The sequence below is a fragment of the Bos taurus genome, chromosome 11 (genome assembly GCF_002263795.3).
Source record: "Bos taurus isolate L1 Dominette 01449 registration number 42190680 breed Hereford chromosome 11, ARS-UCD2.0, whole genome shotgun sequence".
Taxonomy (NCBI): Eukaryota; Metazoa; Chordata; class Mammalia; order Artiodactyla; family Bovidae; genus Bos; species Bos taurus.
In genome coordinates this window covers 13,196,605-13,217,019 of record NC_037338.1, presented here as the reverse complement: position 1 = coordinate 13,217,019, position 20,415 = coordinate 13,196,605, and the positions used below count along the sequence as shown (strand labels likewise).

At 38.8% G+C, this 20,415-nt stretch overlaps 1 protein-coding gene across 8 annotated transcripts in view; it reads left to right on the top strand.

Annotated features, from left to right (window-relative positions):
- Positions 1-20,415, top strand: part of ZNF638 (zinc finger protein 638) — a 90,716-nt gene that overhangs the window by 29,780 nt on the left and 40,521 nt on the right. For all 8 annotated transcript variants that reach the window (NM_001192476.2, XM_024998652.2, XM_024998650.2 and 5 more), the window contains one exon: positions 701-823. In NM_001192476.2, coding sequence (NP_001179405.2) covers positions 701-823 — 123 coding nt within the window. The remainder of the gene's footprint in view (positions 1-700; positions 824-20,415) is intronic.

Genomic DNA, 20,415 nt, shown 5'->3' with positions numbered 1-20,415 from the left:
ATATTTTAGGTGTGGCATGTCATAGGATTTCAACTATTTTGCTCAGCTATACAACTCTGTTGTAGTACTTAACAGTTATAGATGATATATAAATGAATATGCATGGCTGTGTTCAAAAAAACTTATTTATAAAAAAACAGATGGCAGGCCATAGTTTGCCATTCATTGCTTTAGCACTTCAGTGAGGTGATGTTAAAAAAAAAGATTTTGTTTGTACAGTATTTTTTACATTTGAATTGTATTTCTGTAACTTACATAGTAAAGTTCTATAAACTCTACAAACCCTGGAGTAAACAGAACATGAAATTAGGATGTAAAACAAGAGAACATAGTTGGTATAATTTTCTTTGTTGCAAGAAACCTTAAAAAGTTCAAATTTAACGGCAGCTAGACTAGATCCTGCCTTCTTTCCTGTTGTTCAGTGAGCCCTGCCTTCCTGTTTCTTACTCTCTTATGATCTTGCCATGGACTGCTTCCTCCTTATCTTGGTAATGGTATAGAAATTCCATTAGGTTAAATGTCCATTTTGTGTGTGAAAACATCCTAAAGATCAGATTATACTTTAGCAAGAGGAAAAAGTGAAAGGAGGTAAAATCAACAGGACTTGAGGTAATTTCAGTTTTATATTCCACAAGGAAGTATTAAGTCAGAGAATTTTAAGGTAGATTTTTGACTTAAAGTATAATATGTTTCATTTTAGGCTTACTTGGAAATGGAATTTAAAGAAGCAATTACTGCAGTCATGGAGTACATTGAAACAACACCTCTTCTGATAAAAGGGAAAAGTGTGAAAGTATGTGTTCCAGGAAAGAAAAAGTCACAGGTAAACTGAATTTAGTTCTTACACAGTTCATTGTTGTTTAGTTTAATTTTTTTGAAGTATGTTATATACAGAGAAGTGCATAAAACTTAAAATGTTAAAAAAAAAAAAAAAAACTTAAAATGTTAACTCCATAGACTGTGTATAAATTCACATACACTGAACTTAGCTTCGTGTATGCATGTGTCTGTGTATGTGTGTGTGTTAGTTGCTTATTCGTGTCTGACTCTTTATGACCCCATGGACTATAGCCCAGTGGGCTCCTCTGTCCATGGAACTCTCCAGACAAGAATACTGGAGTGGGTAACCATGCCCTCCTCTAGGGGATCTTGCCCACCCAGGGTCGAACCCACGTCTCATGTCTCCTGCATCAGCAGGTGGATTCTTTACCACTAGCAGCACCTGTGAAGTCCCATATGGGTTTCATCAGTTCAGTTCAGTTCAGTTCAGTCGCTCAGTCGTGTCTGACTCTTTGCGACCCCATGAATCGCAGCACGCCAGGCCTCCCTGTCCATCACCAACTCCCGGAGTTCACGCAGACTCACGTCCATCGAGTCAGTGATGCCATCCAGCCATCTCATCCTCTGTCGTCCCCTTCTCTTCCTGCCCCCAATCCCTCCCAGCATCAGAGTCTTTTCCAATGAGTCAACTCTTCGCATGAGGTGGCCAAAGTACTGGAGTTTCAGCTTTAGCATCATTCTTCCAAAGAAATCCCAGGGCTGATCTTCAGAATGGACTGGTTGGATCTCCTTGCAGTCCAAGGGATTCTCAAGAGTCTTCTCCAACACCACGGTTCAAAAGCATCAATTCTTCGGTGCTCAGCCTTCTTCACAGTCCAACTCTCACTCCATACATGACCACAGGAAAAACCATAGCCTTGACTAGACGAACCTTCGTTGGCTAAGTAATGTCTCTTGCTTTTGAGTATGCTATCTAGGTTGGTCATAACTTTCCTTCCAAGGAGTAGGCGTCTTTTAATTTCATGGCTGCAGTCCCCATGGGTTTCATAAATGTTTGCTAATTCTGTTACATTGGTATTTTCCCCTACTGGATTGCTTGCCAAATGGCAAATTGCTTGCCACATTGTAAACAATTAAATGGTAAGCAATAGAGTAGGGGAAAATATGTAACAGAGTTAGCAAACATTTATGAAATCTCTGGCTAGGTCCAAACCACAACCTTGACTACATCCTGCAAGCCCCTTGCATGTTTCAGTCACTTATTTGGAAATCAAACCACGTTAAGACTTACACATTTTCCTCATTCTTTCAAAGTTCTGTGTGGCATTACTTGGTATGAACATACCATGATTATTTTATCAGTTCCCTTGTGGATTGCTTTTTAGGTTATTTCTAGTTTTTCATTACTATAAACAGGACTTCAGGTAACTTTCTTGTATATGGCTTTCATAGGCCTTTATTATGCATTTTGAGATGATGGCTATAGTGGACTTGCTGGGTACTAGGATATACTGTAATAAGAAATGTTGGATCACCTGTTAAATAGCTGTAACAATTCACAGTCTAATAATTTATGTGAGTGCAGGTGTCTCTCCATTATAAATGACATTTTATTATTTGCAGTTTTAAAATCCAGTATGTAAAAAATGGTATCTAGTTTTGATGATCATCTTTAATGTTGTGTTTGAATTGCTTTTTTTTAAATGTGTTTATCTATTGTAGTTTCTGGATTTGCTATTCCCACAAGGTTTTCTATATATGTATAAGGTATTTTAAGTTGCTGGTCTGTTTCCTGTTTAGCGAAGTTGCTTTAGTGTTTGTTGCAAGCTGGTCTGCTGGTGCTAAATTAACTTAGCTTTTGTTGTTGTTGTTGTTGTTCAGTTGCTAAGTTCAGAAGCATGCCAGGCTTCCCTGTCTTTCACTGTCTCCTGGAGTTTGCTCAAATTCATGTCCATTGAGTTGATGATGATATCTAATCATCTCATCCTCTGCTGTCCTCTTTTCCTTTCCCCTTCAGTATTTCCCAGCATCAGGGTCTTTTCCAGTTGAGTTGGCTCTTTGCATCAGGTGGCGAAAGTATTGGAGCTTCATCTTCAGCACCTATTCTTCCATTGAATATTCAGGATTGATTTCCTTTAGAATTGACTGATTTGATCTTGCTGTCCAAGGGACTCTCAAGAATCTTCTCCAGCACAATTCAAAAGCATCACTTCTTCAGTGCTCAGCTTTCTTTATGATCCAACTTTCACATCCATACACGACTACTGGAAAAACCATAGCTTTGACAATACATACCTTTGTTGGCAAAGTGATGTCTGCTTTTTAATACACTGCCTAAGTTTGTCATAGCTTTCCTCTCAAGGAGCAAGAGTCTTTTAATTTCATGGCTACAGTCACTGCAGTGATTTTGCAGCCCAAGAAAATAAGATCTATCACTGTTTCCATTGTTTCCCCATCTGTTTGCCATGAAGTGATGGGACCAAATGCTTGATCTTAGTTTTTTGAATGTTGAGTTTCAATCCAGCTTTTTCACTCTCCTCTTTCACCCTCATCAAGAGGCTCTTTAGTTCCGCTTTACTTTCTGCCATTAAGAGTGGTGTATAATCTATATTTCTGAGTTTGTTGATATTTCTGCCAGCAGTCTTGGTTCCAGCTTATAATTCATCCAGCCCATCATATAATTCATCCAGCCCAGCATTTCGCATGATGTACTCTACATATAAGTTAAATAAGCAGAATGGCAATATACAGCCTTGTCATACTCCTTTCCTAACTTGGAACTGAACTGTTGTTCCATGTCTAGTTCTAACTGTTGCTTCTTGACCTGCATACAGGTTTCTCAGGAGACAGATGAGGTGGTCTGGTACTCCCATCTCATTAAGAATTTTCCACAGTTTGTTGTGATCCACTTAGTCAAAGGCTTTAGCATAGTCAGTGAAGCAGAATTAGAAGTTTTTCTGGAACTCCCTGTTTTTTCCATGATCCAGTGAGTGTTGACGATTTGATCTCTGGATCCTCTGCCTTTTCTAATCCCAGCTTGTACGTCTGGAAGTTTGCAGTTAGGTACTGCTGAAGCCTACCTCGAAGAATTTTGAGCATAACCTTGCTAGCATGAGAAATGAATGTCTTAGCTTTTGCTTGTCTATAAAGCTTCTGATTTCTCCATCGAATCTGAAGGAGAGCTTTGCTGGGTAGAGTATTCTTAGTTGTAGGTGCCTCCCTTTCATCACTCTAAATATAATTGTGCCATTCCCTTGTGGCCTGCAGAGCTTATGCTGAGAAATCAGCTGATAATCTTATGGGTGTTCCCTTGTTTGTTATTTGCTTTTCCCTTGCTTCTTTGAATATTTTTTTTCTTTGTCTTTAGTTTTTCTCAGTTTGATTACTGTGTGTCTCACCATGTTCCTCCTTGGGTTTATCCTGCTTGGAACTCTCCTTCCTGGGACTCTATGTGGACTTGGATGACTTTTTCCTTTCCCATGTTAGGGAATTTTTCAGCTATTACACTAGTATTTTCTCAGGTCCTTTCTCCCTTCTCCATTTGGTACCCCTATAGTGTGAATGTTGGTGTGTTTAACGTTGTCCCAGAGTTCTCTTAGACTGTCTTCATTTCTTTTCATTCTTTTTTATTCTTTTCTGTGGCAGTGATTGCGACCATTTTGCCTTCCAGGTCACTTATCCATTATCTGCCTCTCTTACTCCACTATTGATTCCTTCCAGTGTATTTTTCTCTGCAATTATTGTATTTTTTGTTTATCTCTGTCTGTTCTTTAGTTCTTCTGTATCTTCTTGCATCTTCTTGATTTGTGCCTACATTCTTTTTCTGATATCATGTTTCATCTTCATCTTCACTGTCCTTATTGTGAATTCTTTTTCCGGTAGTAGGTTGGCCATCTCTACTTCACTTAATTATTCTTCTGGGGTTTCATGTTTCCTTCTTCTATGACATATGACTCTTCTCTCATTTTCTCTAACTTTCTGTAACTGGTTTCCATTTCGTAGGCTACAAGATTGTAGTTCTTGCTGCTTCTGTTGCTCTCTGGTGTATGAGGCCATCTTAAGCGACTTGTGCAGGCTTTCTGATGAGAGAGGCTGGTTCCTCCCCTGCTGTAGACTGAGCTGCGTTTTGTCCCTCGCTTGGGCAGGGCCATGCTGAGGGAGACTTAAGTCTGCTCATGGGTGGGGTGTGTTCCTGTCCTGTTGGCTGTTTGGCTTTGAGATGACCCACCACTGAAGTTTATAGGCTGTTTGGTGGAACTAATGCGGGCCTCTAGAAGGACTCATACCAATGAGTACTTTATAGAATTGCTGCTGCCAGAATCTTTGTTCTGCAGTGGGCTACAGCCATCCCTGCCTTTGCAAGATCTTCCTTTAGTAGGCAGGTGGGTCTGACCAAGTCTCTATGGGGTCCTGCTTTTTTCCCCTGAGTCCTGGTGCACACAAGACTTGTCTGCTCCTTTCCAAGAGTGGAGTTTGTGCTTCCTCCAGCCTTGTGGAATTCCTGCAGTCAAATCCTGCTGGCCTTCAAAACCCAATTCTCTAGGGACTCCTTCTCCTGTTACCAGACTCCAGACTGGAAGCCTGACATGGGGCTCAGAACTTCCAATCTTGTGGGATAACTTCTGTGGTTTAATTGTTTTCCCGTTTTGTGAGTTGCCCACCTGTTGAGTATGGGATTTGATTTTAACATGATTGCTACCCCTCCTGCCATCTCATTGTGGCTTCTCTGTCTTTGGATGTAGGGCAATTTTTTTCTGGTAGGTTCCAGCCTTTTTTTTTGGTCACTGGTTCTTCAGCAGTTAGCTGTGAGTTCGGTGTTTTCCTAAGGAGGTGAGTTCATACCCTCTGCTCCACCAACTACAGTATTGACTTTAATTTATCTTTTTCAGTTTTTTTTAATTGAAGCATAATGTATTTACAGTGTTATACCAGTCTCTGCTGTACACAAAGTGACTCAGTTCAGTCGCTCAGTCGTGTCCGACCCCATGGACGGCAGCACACCAGGCCTCTCTGTCCATCACCAACTTCCAGAGTTTACTCAAACTCATGTCCATTGAGTCGGTGATGCCATCCAGCCATCTCATCCTCTGTCATCCCCTTCTCCTCCTGCCTTTAATCTTTCTAAGCATCAGGGTCTTTTCAAATGAGTCAGTTCTTTGCATCAGGTGGCCAAAGTATTGGAGTTTCAGTTTCAGCATCAGTCCTTCCAATGAATAATCAGGACTGATTTCCTTTAGGATGGACTGATTGGATCTCCTTGCAGTCCAAGGGACTCTCAAGAGTCTTCTCTAATACTGCAGTTCAAAAGCATCAATTCTTCACTGCTTAGCTTTATAGTCCAACTTTCACATCCATACATGACCACTGGAAAAACCATAGCTTTGACTAGATGGACCTTTGTTGGCAAAGTAATATCTCTGCTTTTTAATATGCTGTCTAGGTTGGTCATAACTGTTCTTCCAAGGAACAAGCATCTTTTAATTTCACGGCTGCAGTCACCACCTGCAGTGATTTTGGAGCCCCCCAAAATAAAGTCTGTCACTGTTTCCATTGTTTCCCCATCTATTTGCCATGAAGTGATGGGATCAGATGCCATGATCTTAGTTTTCTGAATGTTGAGTTTTAAGCCAACTTTTTCACTGTCCTCTTTCACCTTCATCAAGAGGCTTTTTAGTTCCTCTTCACTTTGTGCCATAAGGGTGGTGTCATCTGCATATCTGAGGTTATTGATGTTTCTCCCAGCAGTCTTGATTCCAGCTTGTGCTTCTTCCAGCCCAGCGTTTCTCATGATGTACTCTGCATGTAAGTTAAATAAGCAGGGTGACAGTATATAGCCTTGACATACTCCTTTTCCTATTTGGAACCAGTCTGTTGTTCCATGTCCAGTTCTAATTGTTGCTTCCTGACCTGCATACAGGTTTCTCAAGAGGCAGGTCAGGTGGTCTGGTATTCCCATCTCCTGAAGAATTTTCCAGTTTGTTGTGATCCACACAGTCATAGGCTTTGGCATAGTCAATTAAGCAACGTAGATGTTTTTCTGGAACTCTCTTGCTTTTTTGATGATCCAACAGATGTTGGCAATTTGATCTCTGGTTCCTCTGCCTTTTCTAAAACCAGCTTGAACATCTGGAAGTTCACGGTTCACATATTGCTGAAGCCTGGCTTGGAGAATTTTGAGCATCACTTTACTAGCGTGTGAGATGAGTGCAATTGTGCAATAATTGGAGCATTATTTGGCATTGCCTTTCTTTGGGATTGGAATGAAAACTGACCTTTTCCAGTCCCATGGAACCGCTGAGTTTTCCAAATTTGCTGGCATATTGAGTGCAGCACTTTCACAGCATCATCTTTCAGGATTTGAAATAGCTCAACTGGAATTCCATCACCTCCACTAGCTTTGTTCGTAGTGATGCTTTCTAAGGCCCACTTGACTTCACATTCCAGGATGTCTGGCTCTAGGTGAGTGATCACACCATCGTGATTATCTGGGTCGTCAAGATCTTGTGGTGTTCTCTTGTGTTGCTGGAAGAGTGACTCAGTTATTCTCTTATATTCTTTTCCATCATGGTTTATCACAAGATATTGTATTCTCTGTGATGTACGTTAGGACCTTATTGTTTATCCACTCTAAATGTGATAATTTGCATCTACCAACCCCGTACTCCCAGGCCATCCCTCTCCCTCCCCCCTCCACCTTGTCAACCCCAATTCTGTTCTCTGTGTCTGAAAGTCTTTCCATTTTACAGATAGGTTCATTTGTGCCATATTTTAGATTCCACCTGTGTGATATCAGGTGATAATTGTTTTTCTCTTTCTGACTTAACTTCACTTAGTGTGATAATGTCTATAGTTGCATCCACGTTGCTGCACTTGGCATTTCATTTTTATGACTGAGTAGTATTCCACTGTATTTATACCATATCTTTGTCCATTTATCTGTTGGTGGAAATTTAGGTTGTTTTTGTGTTTTGGTTCTTGTGAATAGTGCTGCTATGAACATAGGCGTTCATGTGTCTTTTTGAATTACAGTTTTGCCTGGATGTATTCCCAAGATTGCTGGATTATATGGTAATTCTATTCTTAGGTTTCTGAGGAACCTTCTTTTTGTTTTGCATTGTAGCTGTACCAGCTTACATTCCCATCAGCAGTGCAGGAGATTTCTCTTCTCCACATCCTCTCCAGCATTTGTTACTTATAGACTTTTTAATCATGATCATTCTGGCTGCTGTGAGATTGTACCTCATTGTAGTTCTGATATGCATTTCTGTAATGTGATGTTGAGCTTCTTTTCATGTGCTTACTGACTATTTGTATATCTTTGGAAAAATATCTGTTGAGGTGGAGAATTAACTATTAAGATCTTTTGCCCATTTTTTGATTGGGTTGTTTGTTTTTTTGTTCTTGAGTTATATAAACTATTTGTATATTTTGGAGTTAAGCACTTGTTGGTCCTATCATTTATAGAAATTTTCTCCCACTCCATATCTTGTCTTCATTTTTTGTTGTTTTTGTTGGGTTTTTCTTATAGTTTTCTTTGCTATGCAAAAGCTTGTAAGTTTTATTAGCTCCAATTTGTGTTTTTTTTTTTTTTCTTTTCTTTTTATATCTATTGCCTTGGGAGACTAAGCTAAGAAAAACGTTGGTACCATTTGTATCAGAATGTTTTTGCTATGCTCTATTTTAGGAGTTTTATAGTGTTAAATAAAACTAGACACTGAAGGTGGCAGAGCAGAAGGATATGAACTCACCTTACAAAAACGCCAAAATATGTTTTAAGTCTTTAAGCCATTTTGAGTTCATGTCTGTGTGTTGTGAAAGGGTATGTTCTAACTTCGTTTTTTACATGCAGCTGTCCAACTTTCCCAGCACCACTTGCTGAAGAGACTGTCTTTTTCCCATTGTTTATTCTTGCTTTGTTCATTGGAGATTGACTGTAATTGTATAGGTTTATTTCTGGGCTCTCTATATTGTTCCAGTCATTTGCATGTCTGTTTTTGTACCAGGTGCAAACTGTTTTGTTTACTGTAGCTTTGTAGTATTGTCTGAAGTCTGGGAGAGTTATGCTTCCTGCTTTTCTTTTTTTTCCCCCCTGACAATTGCTCTGGCAATTGTGGGTCTATGGTTCCACATAAATTTTTGGATTATTTTACTTCTGTGAAAAAATGTCATGAGGGGGTAATATGATAGGGATCACATTAAAATCTGTAGATTTTTCTGGATAGTATTTCCATTTTAACAGTGTTCTTTCAATTCAAGAGCATGGGCTATTTTTCTGTTTCTTTGAATCTTCTTTTATTTCTTAATATTTTATAACTCTCAGCATGTAAGTTTTTCACTTCCTTGCTCAAGTTTATTCCTAGGTTTTAAATTTTTTTGGTGAAACTTTTTTTCTCGTGGAAGGTTTCTTTTTTTTTTTTTCGGTTTATTTATTTTTAATTGGAGGATAATTGCTTTACAGTATTGTGTTTGTTTCTGACATATATCTTTTGGTGAGATTTTAAAGGACATTCTCTTTCTGATATTTCATTGTTACTGTGAAGGGAATGCAACCAATTTCTGAATGTTAATCTTGTATCCTACTACTTTGCTGAATTCATTTATTAGATCTGTTCGTTTTTATGTATAGTTCTTAGGGCTTTCTATATATGTATCATGTCACCTGCATATAGTAACAATTGTACCTCCTCCCTTCCAATTTGGATCCTTTTTATTTGTTACGTAATAGGAGTTTTTATCTTGAATGGATATTGAATGCTTTTTCTGCATCTGTTGAGATGATCATGTGGTTTTTGACTTGTTACTGTGATGTGTTACGTTGATTTGTGTATATGTTGAACGATACTTGTGAACCTGGGATGAATCCCACTTGGTCGTGTTATGTATGCATCAATGATACTGACCTGTAATTTTCTTTTTTGGTGGTTTCTTCCTCTGGTTTTGGTATTAGAGTGATGGTGGCTTTATAGAATGTCTTTGAGACTGTTCTCTCTCCTTCAATCTTCTATATTCTTCTTTGAGAGAATTTGCCTATGATGCCCTCTGGTCCTGGGCTTTTTTTGTATTGGAAGTTCAGTTTTGTTTACCCTTTGAAAGAACCAGCTCTTGATTTTGTTGACTTTTTTTCCCTATTCCTAATCTCTATTTTATTTCTCCCCTACCCCCATCTTTATTTCCTTCCTTCTTCTGACTTTAGGTTGTTTGTTTTTTTTTTTTTTAATTCTTTTGTGTAGTAGATTAGGCTTTTTACTTGGGATATTTTTCTTGTTTTTGATGAAGACCTGTTATCACTATGAACTGGTCTCTAAGAACTGCTTTTGCTGGATTGCATAGGGCTTCCCTGGTAGCTCAGACCGTAAAGCGTCTGCCTACAATGTGGGAGACCTGGGTTTGATCCCTGGGTCGGGAAGATCCCCTGGAGAAGGAAGTGGCAACCTACTCCAGTACTCTTGCCTGGAAAATCCCATGGATGGAGGAACCTGGTCAGCTACAGTCCATGGGGTCCCAAAGAGTCGGACACGACTGAGCGGCTTCACTTCACATAGATTTTCTATGGTTGTGTTGTTGTTTGTCTCACGGTACTTTTTAATTTCCTTATTGAACCTTTTTTTTTTTTTTTTAAGTAGCATGTTATTCAGTCTCCATGTAATCTTTTTTTTTTCTTGTTTCCTGTGGTTGATTTCTCGTTTCATGCCATTGTGATCGGAGAAAATGCTTGAAATAATATCTGTACCCTTAAATTTGTTTAGGTTAGTTTTGTGCCCCAGGACATGTGGTCAATCCTAGAAAATGTGTGTGCACTTGAAAAATATGTATATTCTGTGGGGTTTTTTTGGATGCAGTGTCCTGAAAATACCTATTAAGTTTTACTTTTCTGTTGTAACATTTGGGACTTCTGTTGCATTTTGATTCTCTGTCTGGAAAATCTCTCCACTGATGTGAGTTGGGTGTTACTTTCCTACTATTGTCTTCCTGCTGATTTCTCCCTTCATATCTGTTAGTTATTTATGTATTTGGGTGCTCTTAAATTATGTGCATATTTGTTGATGAGTGTAAAATCTTCCTCTTGTATTGATCCTTTTATCATTATATAGTGTCCTTTATCTTTGTAGCCTTTTTAAAATCTGTTTTGTCTGATATGAGTATTGCAAGTCCTGCTTTCTTTATTTTTGCATGAGATATCTTTTTCCATGCCTTCACTTTCAATCTGTATGTGTCCTTTGCCTTAAGGTGGATCTCTTGTAGGCAGAATATGGTAGGCTTTTATTTTTTAATCCAGTCTGTCACTCTTTTATTTTTTTTTTAATTTTACACATGATAGTGTATATCCCCTCTTCGTTTTTAAAAATTAATTAATTTTTGGCTGTGCTGGGTCTTTGTTGTGTGTGGGCTTCTCACTGTGGTTTCTTCTTTTGTTGCTGAGCACAGGCTTTATGGGTTTGGGTTCAGTAGTTGCGGCACACAGACTCGTTAGTTGTGGGGCCAGGCTTACTTGCTCTATGGCATTTGCAATCTTCTAGCACCAGCGATCGAACTCGTGTCTACTTCATTGGCAAGCAGATTCTTATCCAGTACTCCACTAGGGAAGTCCTACTCTATGTCTTTGGATTGGAGTATTGACATTTAAAGTAATTATTGATTCATGTATTTATTTCTATTTCTTTTTTTTTTCCTTTAAAAATTTTGTTGAAATATAGTTGATTTACACTTTTCATTAAAAAAAATGTTGAAGTGTAGTTGATTTACATATTGCCACACCAAACTGTATTTTCCAGTTGATTCTTTTCTTCTTCCCTTTTACTTTTTGTGATTTGATCATTTCCTTTTATTCTGCCTCTCCCTTCTGGCCTGCAGTATTTCTGTATTGAAGTCAACTGATAGCCTTCTGGAGGTTCCCTAGTAATGAACTCTGTTTTTATTTTGCTGCCTTTAGAGTTCTCTCTTTATTTTTAACTTTTGCCATTTTTATTATGTCTTGGAGTAGGTCTATTTGGGTTCATCTTGTTTGGGACCTTCTGTGCTTCCCGTATCTGGATATGTTTCCTTCTTTAGGTTTGGGAAATTTGCAGCCATAATTTCTTCAAATACATTTTCAGTCCCCTTTTTTCTTTCTTTTTCTTCAATCTCTGCATAGACTGGCTTGCTTTATATTATTACCCCATAGGTCTCTTATATTGCCTTTTTTTTTTCATTTGGCTTTCTGTCTGCTCTTTTGATTGGGTGCTTTCCATTAGTCTGTCTTCTAGGTCACTTATTCTTTCTTCTGCATTATTCATTTTGCTATTTACTGCCTTGAGCTCAGCTTTCATCTTGGCAAATGAATTTTTAGATTTTACTTAGCTCCTTTTCACAGTTTCTAGTTCTTTTTTAATAATAATCTGTATTTCTCTTGATAGCCTTTCTTAATTCCTTCAGTATTTTCATTATCTCCTTTTTCAACTCAGTGTCTTTTAGACTGAAGAGTTTTGTTTCATTGTTCCTTCAGGGAAATATTCTTGATATTTTAACTGAGAGTGGTTTCTCTGCTTCTCATTTTCCTTGTACTTCTCTTAGTCCAAGAGTTTAGGAGAAACAACTGTCTCATGTTGTCTTAGAGGGCTATTTATAAGCAGGAACATCCCCGTATAGCTTTTTTGGGTTTTAATATTTTTTTGGTGTGAAGGCCGGTTTTGATTTGGATGCTTGCTGTCTCTTTCGTCAGCATGTGCTGGTTGTTACCACCTTGATAAGGAGTATGCAAGTGCACAGATGCTCGACTGATGTAGGTTCCCAGGAAGGTGGGGGCTGCAGTTGTGTTCCTCTGCAGTGACAGTGTTATTCTGCAAACCCCCAGAGAGGTGGGGGCAGTGGTTGGCATTGGGTCATGAAACCCTTGGCAGCAGAGGCAGGCCTCACATGCTCCCAGGGAAGTTGACCCTGAGTGCGGACTCACAGCAGTGGCAAGCCATGCAAGTTCCTGGAAAGGTGGGGCATTGACTTACAGATTGTTTGTGGAACTCTTGGCAACGGCATTGGCACCAGTCTGTGCCTACCCCTGGAATCTGAGATGGCAGCTATGACTTGCACCCAGCCCTGGAGTTTGTGTGGGCCGCCTATGAGCATATGGAGAAAGAAGCTTCTGTGACACCCCTCTCCTCTTGCGCCCCCTCACAGTGGTCCCTTGTCTCTCTGAAGAACCTGGGCTTCTTCTTGGACTCCCATCAGTTGTGGTGTACTACCTTGTAGCCCCTTCAGACTGTCTTCACACAGCCAACTCCAGTCCTGTCCGTTGGGCCTGACCTCCAAAGCCCAAGCCTCAGGACACAAGCTCCACCTGCCCTAGTGGTTGAATGGACAAGCATCTTAGGCTGTGGGGAGCTGACCAGCATCAGCAGTCTGTTCAGGTTTCCCTTGGCTTTGTCCTCTGCACCTCTGTCGCTGAGCTCTCCTCTGAGGCTGTATTTCCCCCCCTCTCTGTTACAGCTGATCTCATCAGTGAGGGGACTTCCCAGTGTGCAGAAGCCTTTTCCTCTTTCACAGCTCCCTCCCAGAGGCACAGGTCCTGTCCTGATTCCTTTCTTTATTTTCTCTATTCTTTTGCCCTTCCCTGTTATGTGGAGATTTTCATGCTCCTTTGGAAGTCTGTCTTCTGGTATTGTTCAGTAGATGTTCTTTGTAAGTTGGTCTACATGTGGATGTACTTCTGATGAATATGTGGGAGGAGAGCACTGCATCCTGTTTCTCACATTTTTCTATTGGGTTATTTGCCTTTTAAAAAATTTTTCATCTGAAGGTGTTCATTATCCTAAGAAACTAATTTTGTATTATACATGAGAAGTATTTTCTTTTAGAATGTTGCTTATATGATACGTAAAGTTTTTTTAATTTTGGTGCACTCCAGTTTTACTGCCTTTTTACTCTTAATGGCTTTTTTCTTTTATTTTAGAAGACCTTTATACCAATGCCAGAAAGATATATTTCCATTATGTTTTAAATCTATTATTTGTGATACAGTGTGTGAATGATATGACTGTTTGCAAAATGGGTAACCAATTAACCCAACACTATTTATGCCTCATTTGTCTTTCCTCATTGATTTGTAAAGCTGTCTTGTGTATAAACTACCCTATACACATAGAGCTGTTTCAATCTGTTAATTTTCATATGAATGCTATGTAGTTTAAATTTTTCTAACTATAGTTTTATAATACTTGCCATTTTTCTAATAGAATCATTTTTCTTTGTTTTCTCCTTCCATGTATTTTTGCTTAATCTTAAACATTTACTCCTACATATTAGATTTAAAATCCGTTTGTTCTCTAAAAAACCTTAATGAGCGTTTAATTGGTACTGTACAGAATTTGTATTGATGTATTTACAGTACTAAATCTTGCTGTCCAAAAACAGGTTTTATTCCTTCATTTATTTAGGTTTCATTTTGTGTCCCTCAGCGAGTTTTTACATTTTTTTCCCATAACGTTCATTTGTATGTTTCCATAACATGCATTTTGGAAGAAGTGTTAATTTTTATTTATTTGTATATGTCATAAATATTCTTTCAATTGCTATTAAAAGAGTTTTATTTTTTATGTTTTCTGGTTAGTTATTATTGGAGTAACCCATCATTCTGGTTTACTAATATTAGGTACATACATGCCCATCTCATTGTCCCATTGTCTAATTTGAATAATTATTACATGGTGACCGTTGTCATTACCAATTTAGAATTTCTTTCATTTTCAGTTAACAGAAAACTTCTCCAATGGTTTATTAAACAAATAAGAGGTTTACTTATCTTACAACAGGAAATTGGCTGGTGGGTGATCTGTGGCTGATACAACAGCTCTAAAATATCTTCAGGAACCCAGCCTTTTGATTTTTCTAATTCACTGTCATTAGCATGTACTTTTTCATCCTTTTTGTAAGATGGTTGTTGTACCTTCTGGTATTATTTCAATCTTTCAAACAGAAAGAAAGGAATGTGTCAGGAACACAATGAATTTTTAGTGTCCCTCTACCCCCCACACACACTCCCAAGAAGGAGGAGTTCCCCAGCAACTTCCACCTACTTTTGATTTATCAGAACTGTGACACATATCCTCCTCTATTGCAGAGAAGAATAAGGGGAAGCAAGAATTGAATGCATAATTTAATAATTTAAACTTTATTTTGAGACATTTAAATGTTATTCAAAGTTTTCAGCAGGGCTTTGACAGTGAAATCGATGGATTTGAAAGATTCATCAGGAAGTGATCTGCAGAATGAATTAGTAGGGCAGATGACTCTGAAGGCAAAGAAAGCTTAGCATATTGATTAAAGGAAAGAAGAGAAAAGATCACTGAAATCCAGTTAGAGCACTCATCTAGACAAGCAGACTACTCTAACAGTTTGGGGTAGGTTAGTAACCTTGAGAATAGAAAGAAGAAATAGCTTTTATACCATTGACTCTCAAGCAGGACTAGCTGATTATTAAAGTTTTAAATGTGAGATCAATATTCTTTAATTCTAAAATGTTTAATCTGGGAAAACGACTGAGTAGTGATACATTTAGGGTATTATAGTATTTCAAACAGATTAAAATAATTCTCTTAGATGACTTTTTTATAAGGTTGGTAAGGCAGCAGTGTAAGTTGAATAGTTCAGTCATTAACTGTTTTTGATTTTCATAGTAAAGAATGGCCTAAGTATCAGCACTGAAAACTAGAAAACATGCCATCTACCTGTCACAAACATTGATGTTCTTCAGTTAAATATGGTTTGAGTGGTGCTGAATTAAAGCCTTTGAAGATTTACTCATGACCTCTCTCTTGTGGTTGACCAGAGGGAACCCCCAACAGAACTCTGGTTATAGCTTCTTCAAGGTTAGAAGTTTATGGGGCAATCTTTTGGCCTGTTACCACAGGGGAAGACATTAAGTTTTCCTGTCAGAGCAAGCACAAAATAGACTGGAAACTCAAACTAGGAAAAAGAATGTCAGCCTTATAGCTTTCTTGGTCTACACCTTAATTTTGGCATGAATAGTTAAAACCATGACAAAACCTTTCTGCCTACATTTGATGTTTCATGTTAGGACTGCCTTGGACTCTGTGATTCAGAAAATACTCTCTTCATTTTGCTACTTTTCGGAATCAGTAATAAAATGTTAGAGAAAAGATAAAACTTTCTACAGCCCTCTATTACACCTGAAGGATTAAAGTATGGTTCTGCACAGTTCTGGTGACAAACCTTATCTAACAAATAACCATGTGTTTAATTACAAGCCAGCATAGACATGAGTCTTTAACAATGATTCTTAACCAGTCTGCTGAAAGCAAGCATTCTTCTTTTCCGGAAAAATTGGCACATGTTGGTACTCAGAATTTTCCTTAAGGAAGCAGGAGCTCTTGATACAGAAAAAAATATAATCAGAGTTTTCAACAGACAGAAGGACCTTTGCAGTTATAAAATAGTGCTATGGCTCTTCAAGAAAACAAAACAGAAAAAACAAGACTTAAAAAACTCAGATTTACTGGTTTCAGCAAGATTCATGGTGACCATTACATCTAAAACCTAGAGCAAGCAGTTAGCTTAGATTTAAGAAGACTGCATGGAGAACAAAAACAATGCCATGAAGCAGTGCACAGTGGTTTGAGCATTATGGAAAGTCTGATTAATAACAGATAAAACTGAGGATATACAATCAGTTCAGAAGAGAGTTTAGTTTCATTTTAATTCAAAAATTATTTCTTGGGACTTCCTGGTGGTCCAGTGACTAAGACTTTATGCTTCCATTGCAGGGGGGTGTGGGTTTGATCCCTGATCAGGGAACTAGCTCCCACATGTGACAACTAAAAGTTTGTGTGTTGCAACTAAGAACCAGCACAACCCAATAAATAAATATTTAAGGAAAGAACTATTTCTTAAACATCTTTTGTATGTCAGCCATTGTGGTACATGCAGAAGATGCATTAATGAACAAGGCAAATATGCTTCCATCCTTCTTAGAACTTAACAGTCTATTAGTAAAGGTTAAAAGGTCTAAAATAATGAAGAGGAAAGTCATGGTGGATGCATCTAAGAGACCCAGTCTGCATATAACTAGGATTACAGAAAGAAGATATCACTTAAAAACTGGTGAAGATGTTAAGTTTCATAGTTATAAAGGTGAAAGCCCTAGTGATCCAGGCAGAAACTGTGTAAATGTAAAAAGAGGTAGACCAGCCTTAGATAGCCAAGCAAGTCATTCTCAAGGTTGAGTGAGAAAAAGATTGATTCATTGTAATTTATTATGTGGATTTCAAGTCAAATAATCAAGTTGTATGCTAGGACAGTATTCTCAGACATATATGGGTTCAAAGAACCTTTCATCTATATGTATTTCCTAAAATATAATTATCAAAATGAAGAACTTAAGAAATGGGGAAGTTATGATATAAAACGGTGATTGCACCAGGCTTCTCTGGTGGCTCAGTGGTAAAAAATCCATCTGTGAATGCAGAAGATGGAGGTTTGATCCCTGGGTCATAAAGATCCCCCAGAGAAGGAAATTGCAACTCACTCCAGTATTCTTGCCTGGGAAATGCCATGGACAGAGGAGCTGGGTGGGCTACAGTCCATGGGATCGCAAGAGTTGGACACGGTTTAATGACTAAACAACAGAGAGTAATAAAACCATTTAAACATAGAATGCATGTATGCTTAGTCGTTTCTGACTCTTTGCTACCCCATGGACTGTAGCCCACCAGGCTCCTCTGTCTGTGGTATTTCCCAGGCATGAATACTGAAGTGGGTTGCCATTTCTTCCTCCAGGGGATCTTTCTGGTCCAGGGATCAAACCTGAGTCTTTTGGATCTCCTAAATTGGTAGGCAGATTTTTTTTTTTTTTTTTAAATCACTGAGACACCTGGGAAACCCATTTAAACAGGATAAAACACAAATAGTTGTATCTTTATAAAATAGTATAAATTGTTTAAAAAAATTAAAAACAATAACTTTGTCTTAAAATAATGTCATCAAAATTAGCATGTAAGCCAAGGTGTAAGGGCTTTTAAATTTATAAGAAGAAATCAATAGTTTCATATTTCTTTTGAAATTGGAGATACCCATTGAAAATGAAAGTGAAGTCGCTCAATCGTGTCTGACCTTTGCGACCCCATAGACTGTAGCCTACCAGGCTCCTCCGTCCATGGGATTTTCAAGGCAAGAGTACTAGAGTGGGGTGCCATTTCCTTCTCCAGAGGATCTTCCTGACCCAGGGATCAAACCCGGGTCTCCTACATTGTAGGCAGACGCTTTACCATCTGAGCCACCAGGGAAGCCTATTACCCATTAGTAGAATATAAGTAGGAGGATGTTAAGTCACTTCAGTCATGTCCGACTCTGTGTGACCCCATAGACAGCAGCCCACCAGGCTCCCCTGTCCCTAGGATTCTCCAGGCAAGAACACCGGAGTGGGTTGCCATTTCCTTCTCCAATGCATGAAAGTGAAGTCGCTCAGTCGTGTCTGACTCTTCCGACCCCATGGACTGCAGCCTACCAGGCTCCTCCGTCCATGGGATTTTTCAGGCAAGAGTACTGGAGTGGGGTGCCATCACCTTCTCCGAAGTAGGAGGATGAGTATCTTCTAAACTACTGGGGGTAAGGGAGATGTTGGGATAAAATCCCGTATGGCACAAAAATGCCTCCAAAGAACAGAAAACATAAAATGACAGCAATTATAAGTTCAAATCATTTTAACACATTTATTCAGTTCAGTTCAGTTGCTCAGTCATGTCCGACTCTTTGCGACCCCATGAGTCGCAGCACGCCAGGGCTCCCTGTCCATCACCAACTCCCGGAGTTCACCCAAACTCGTGTCCATCGAGTCAGTGATGCCATCCAGTCATCTCATCCTCTGTCGTCCCCTTCTCCTCCTGTCCCCAATCCCTCCCAGCATCAGAGTCTTTTCCAATGAGTCAACTCTTCGCATGAGGTGGCCAAAGTACTGGAGTTTCAGCTTTAGCATCATTCCTTCCAAAGAAATCCCAGGGCTGATCTCCTTCATAATGGACTGGTTGGATCTCCTTGCAGTCCAAGGGACTCTCAAGGGTCTTCTCCAACACCACAGTTCAAAAGCATCAATTCTTCGGTGCTCAGCCTTCTTCACAGTCCAACTCTCACATCCATACATGACCACAGGAAAAACCATAGCCTTGACTAGACAGATTTTTGTTGGCAAAGTAATGTCTCTGCTTTTGAATAGGCTATCTAGGTTGGTCATAACTTTCCTTCCAAGGAGTAAGCGTCTTTTAATTTCATGGTTACAGTCACCATCTGCAGTGATTTTGGAGCCCCCCAAAATAAAGTCTGTCACTGTTTCCACTGTTTCCGCATCTATTTCCCACGAAGTGATGGGACCAGATGCCATGATCTCAGTTTTCTGAATGTTGAGCTTTAAGAAAACTTTTCCATTCTCCTCTTTCATTTTCATCAAGAAGCTCTTTAGTTCTTCTTCACTTTCTGCCATAAGGGTGGTGTCATCTCCATATCTGAGGTTATTGATATTTCTCTTGGCAATCTTGATTCCAATTTGTGCTTCTTCCAGCCCAGCGTTTCTCATGATGTACATATAAGTTAAATAAGCAGAGTGACAGTATACAGCTTTGACGTACTCCTTTTCCTATTTGGAACCAGTCTGTTGTTCCGTGTCCAGTTCTAACTGTTGCTTCCTGATCTGCATACAGGTTTCTCAAGAGGCAGGTCAGGTGGTCTGGTATTCCCATCTCTTTCAGAATTTTCCACAGTTTATTGTGATCCACACAGTCAAAGGCTTTGGCGTAGTCAATGAAGCAGAAATAGATGTTTTTCTGGAACTCTTCTTGCTTTTTTGATGATCCAACAGATGTTGGCAATTTGATCTCTGGTTCCTCTGTCTTTTCTAAAACCAGCTTGAACATCTGGAAGTTCACGGTTCACGTATTGCAGAAGCCTGGCTTGGAGAATTTTGAGCATTACTTTACTAGCATGTGAGATGAGTGCAATTGTGCAGTTATTGGATGTTCACTAATTGCCAAGCTTAAAGAGCAATGCACCTTTCAGTAAGGTAGTTATGGAAGGTCTCATTAAAAATGTGAAAAGGAAGTGAAGGTGTAAATTGTTCCTTGAATTGGGAGCATTCCAAACAGCAACTGCAGAAGACTTCCCAAGTCCATGCCTATGTAGTTTGTTTTGTTTTAGGAGTTTAAAGGGTGCTTGGGATTGAAAGTGGAGATGGCTGTAAAGAGATATGTGGTGATTTGGGGGTAAAGAATGGGTAAAATGAGTAGTATTTTAAGTATTAGCTTTTTTTCTGAGTGTGATGAAAGGTTTTGAGTTTAGGAGTGGTAGTTATCAGTCTGGTTCTGTGTTAAAAATGGAGTGAGGGTGGTTGAAAAGCAAAGACAGAAGCAGAGACCATTATGAATCTATTATAGTAATTAAAGCAAAAGATTGTGATAGATTGGACCAGAGTGATAGTAATTAGTATCAGAAATGGTATGGCACTATTAGAAATGTCTTTGAAAGATAGTGATAAGAAAATGCCAATAAGTGATAAAAGACAAGATATAAAATTACACTGTATAATCACAAGTTGAAAATATTTTATTTCTGTCTATAAATAGAAAAGGTAATTAGCATTTTTACTTCAGGGTAAGAAGGTTT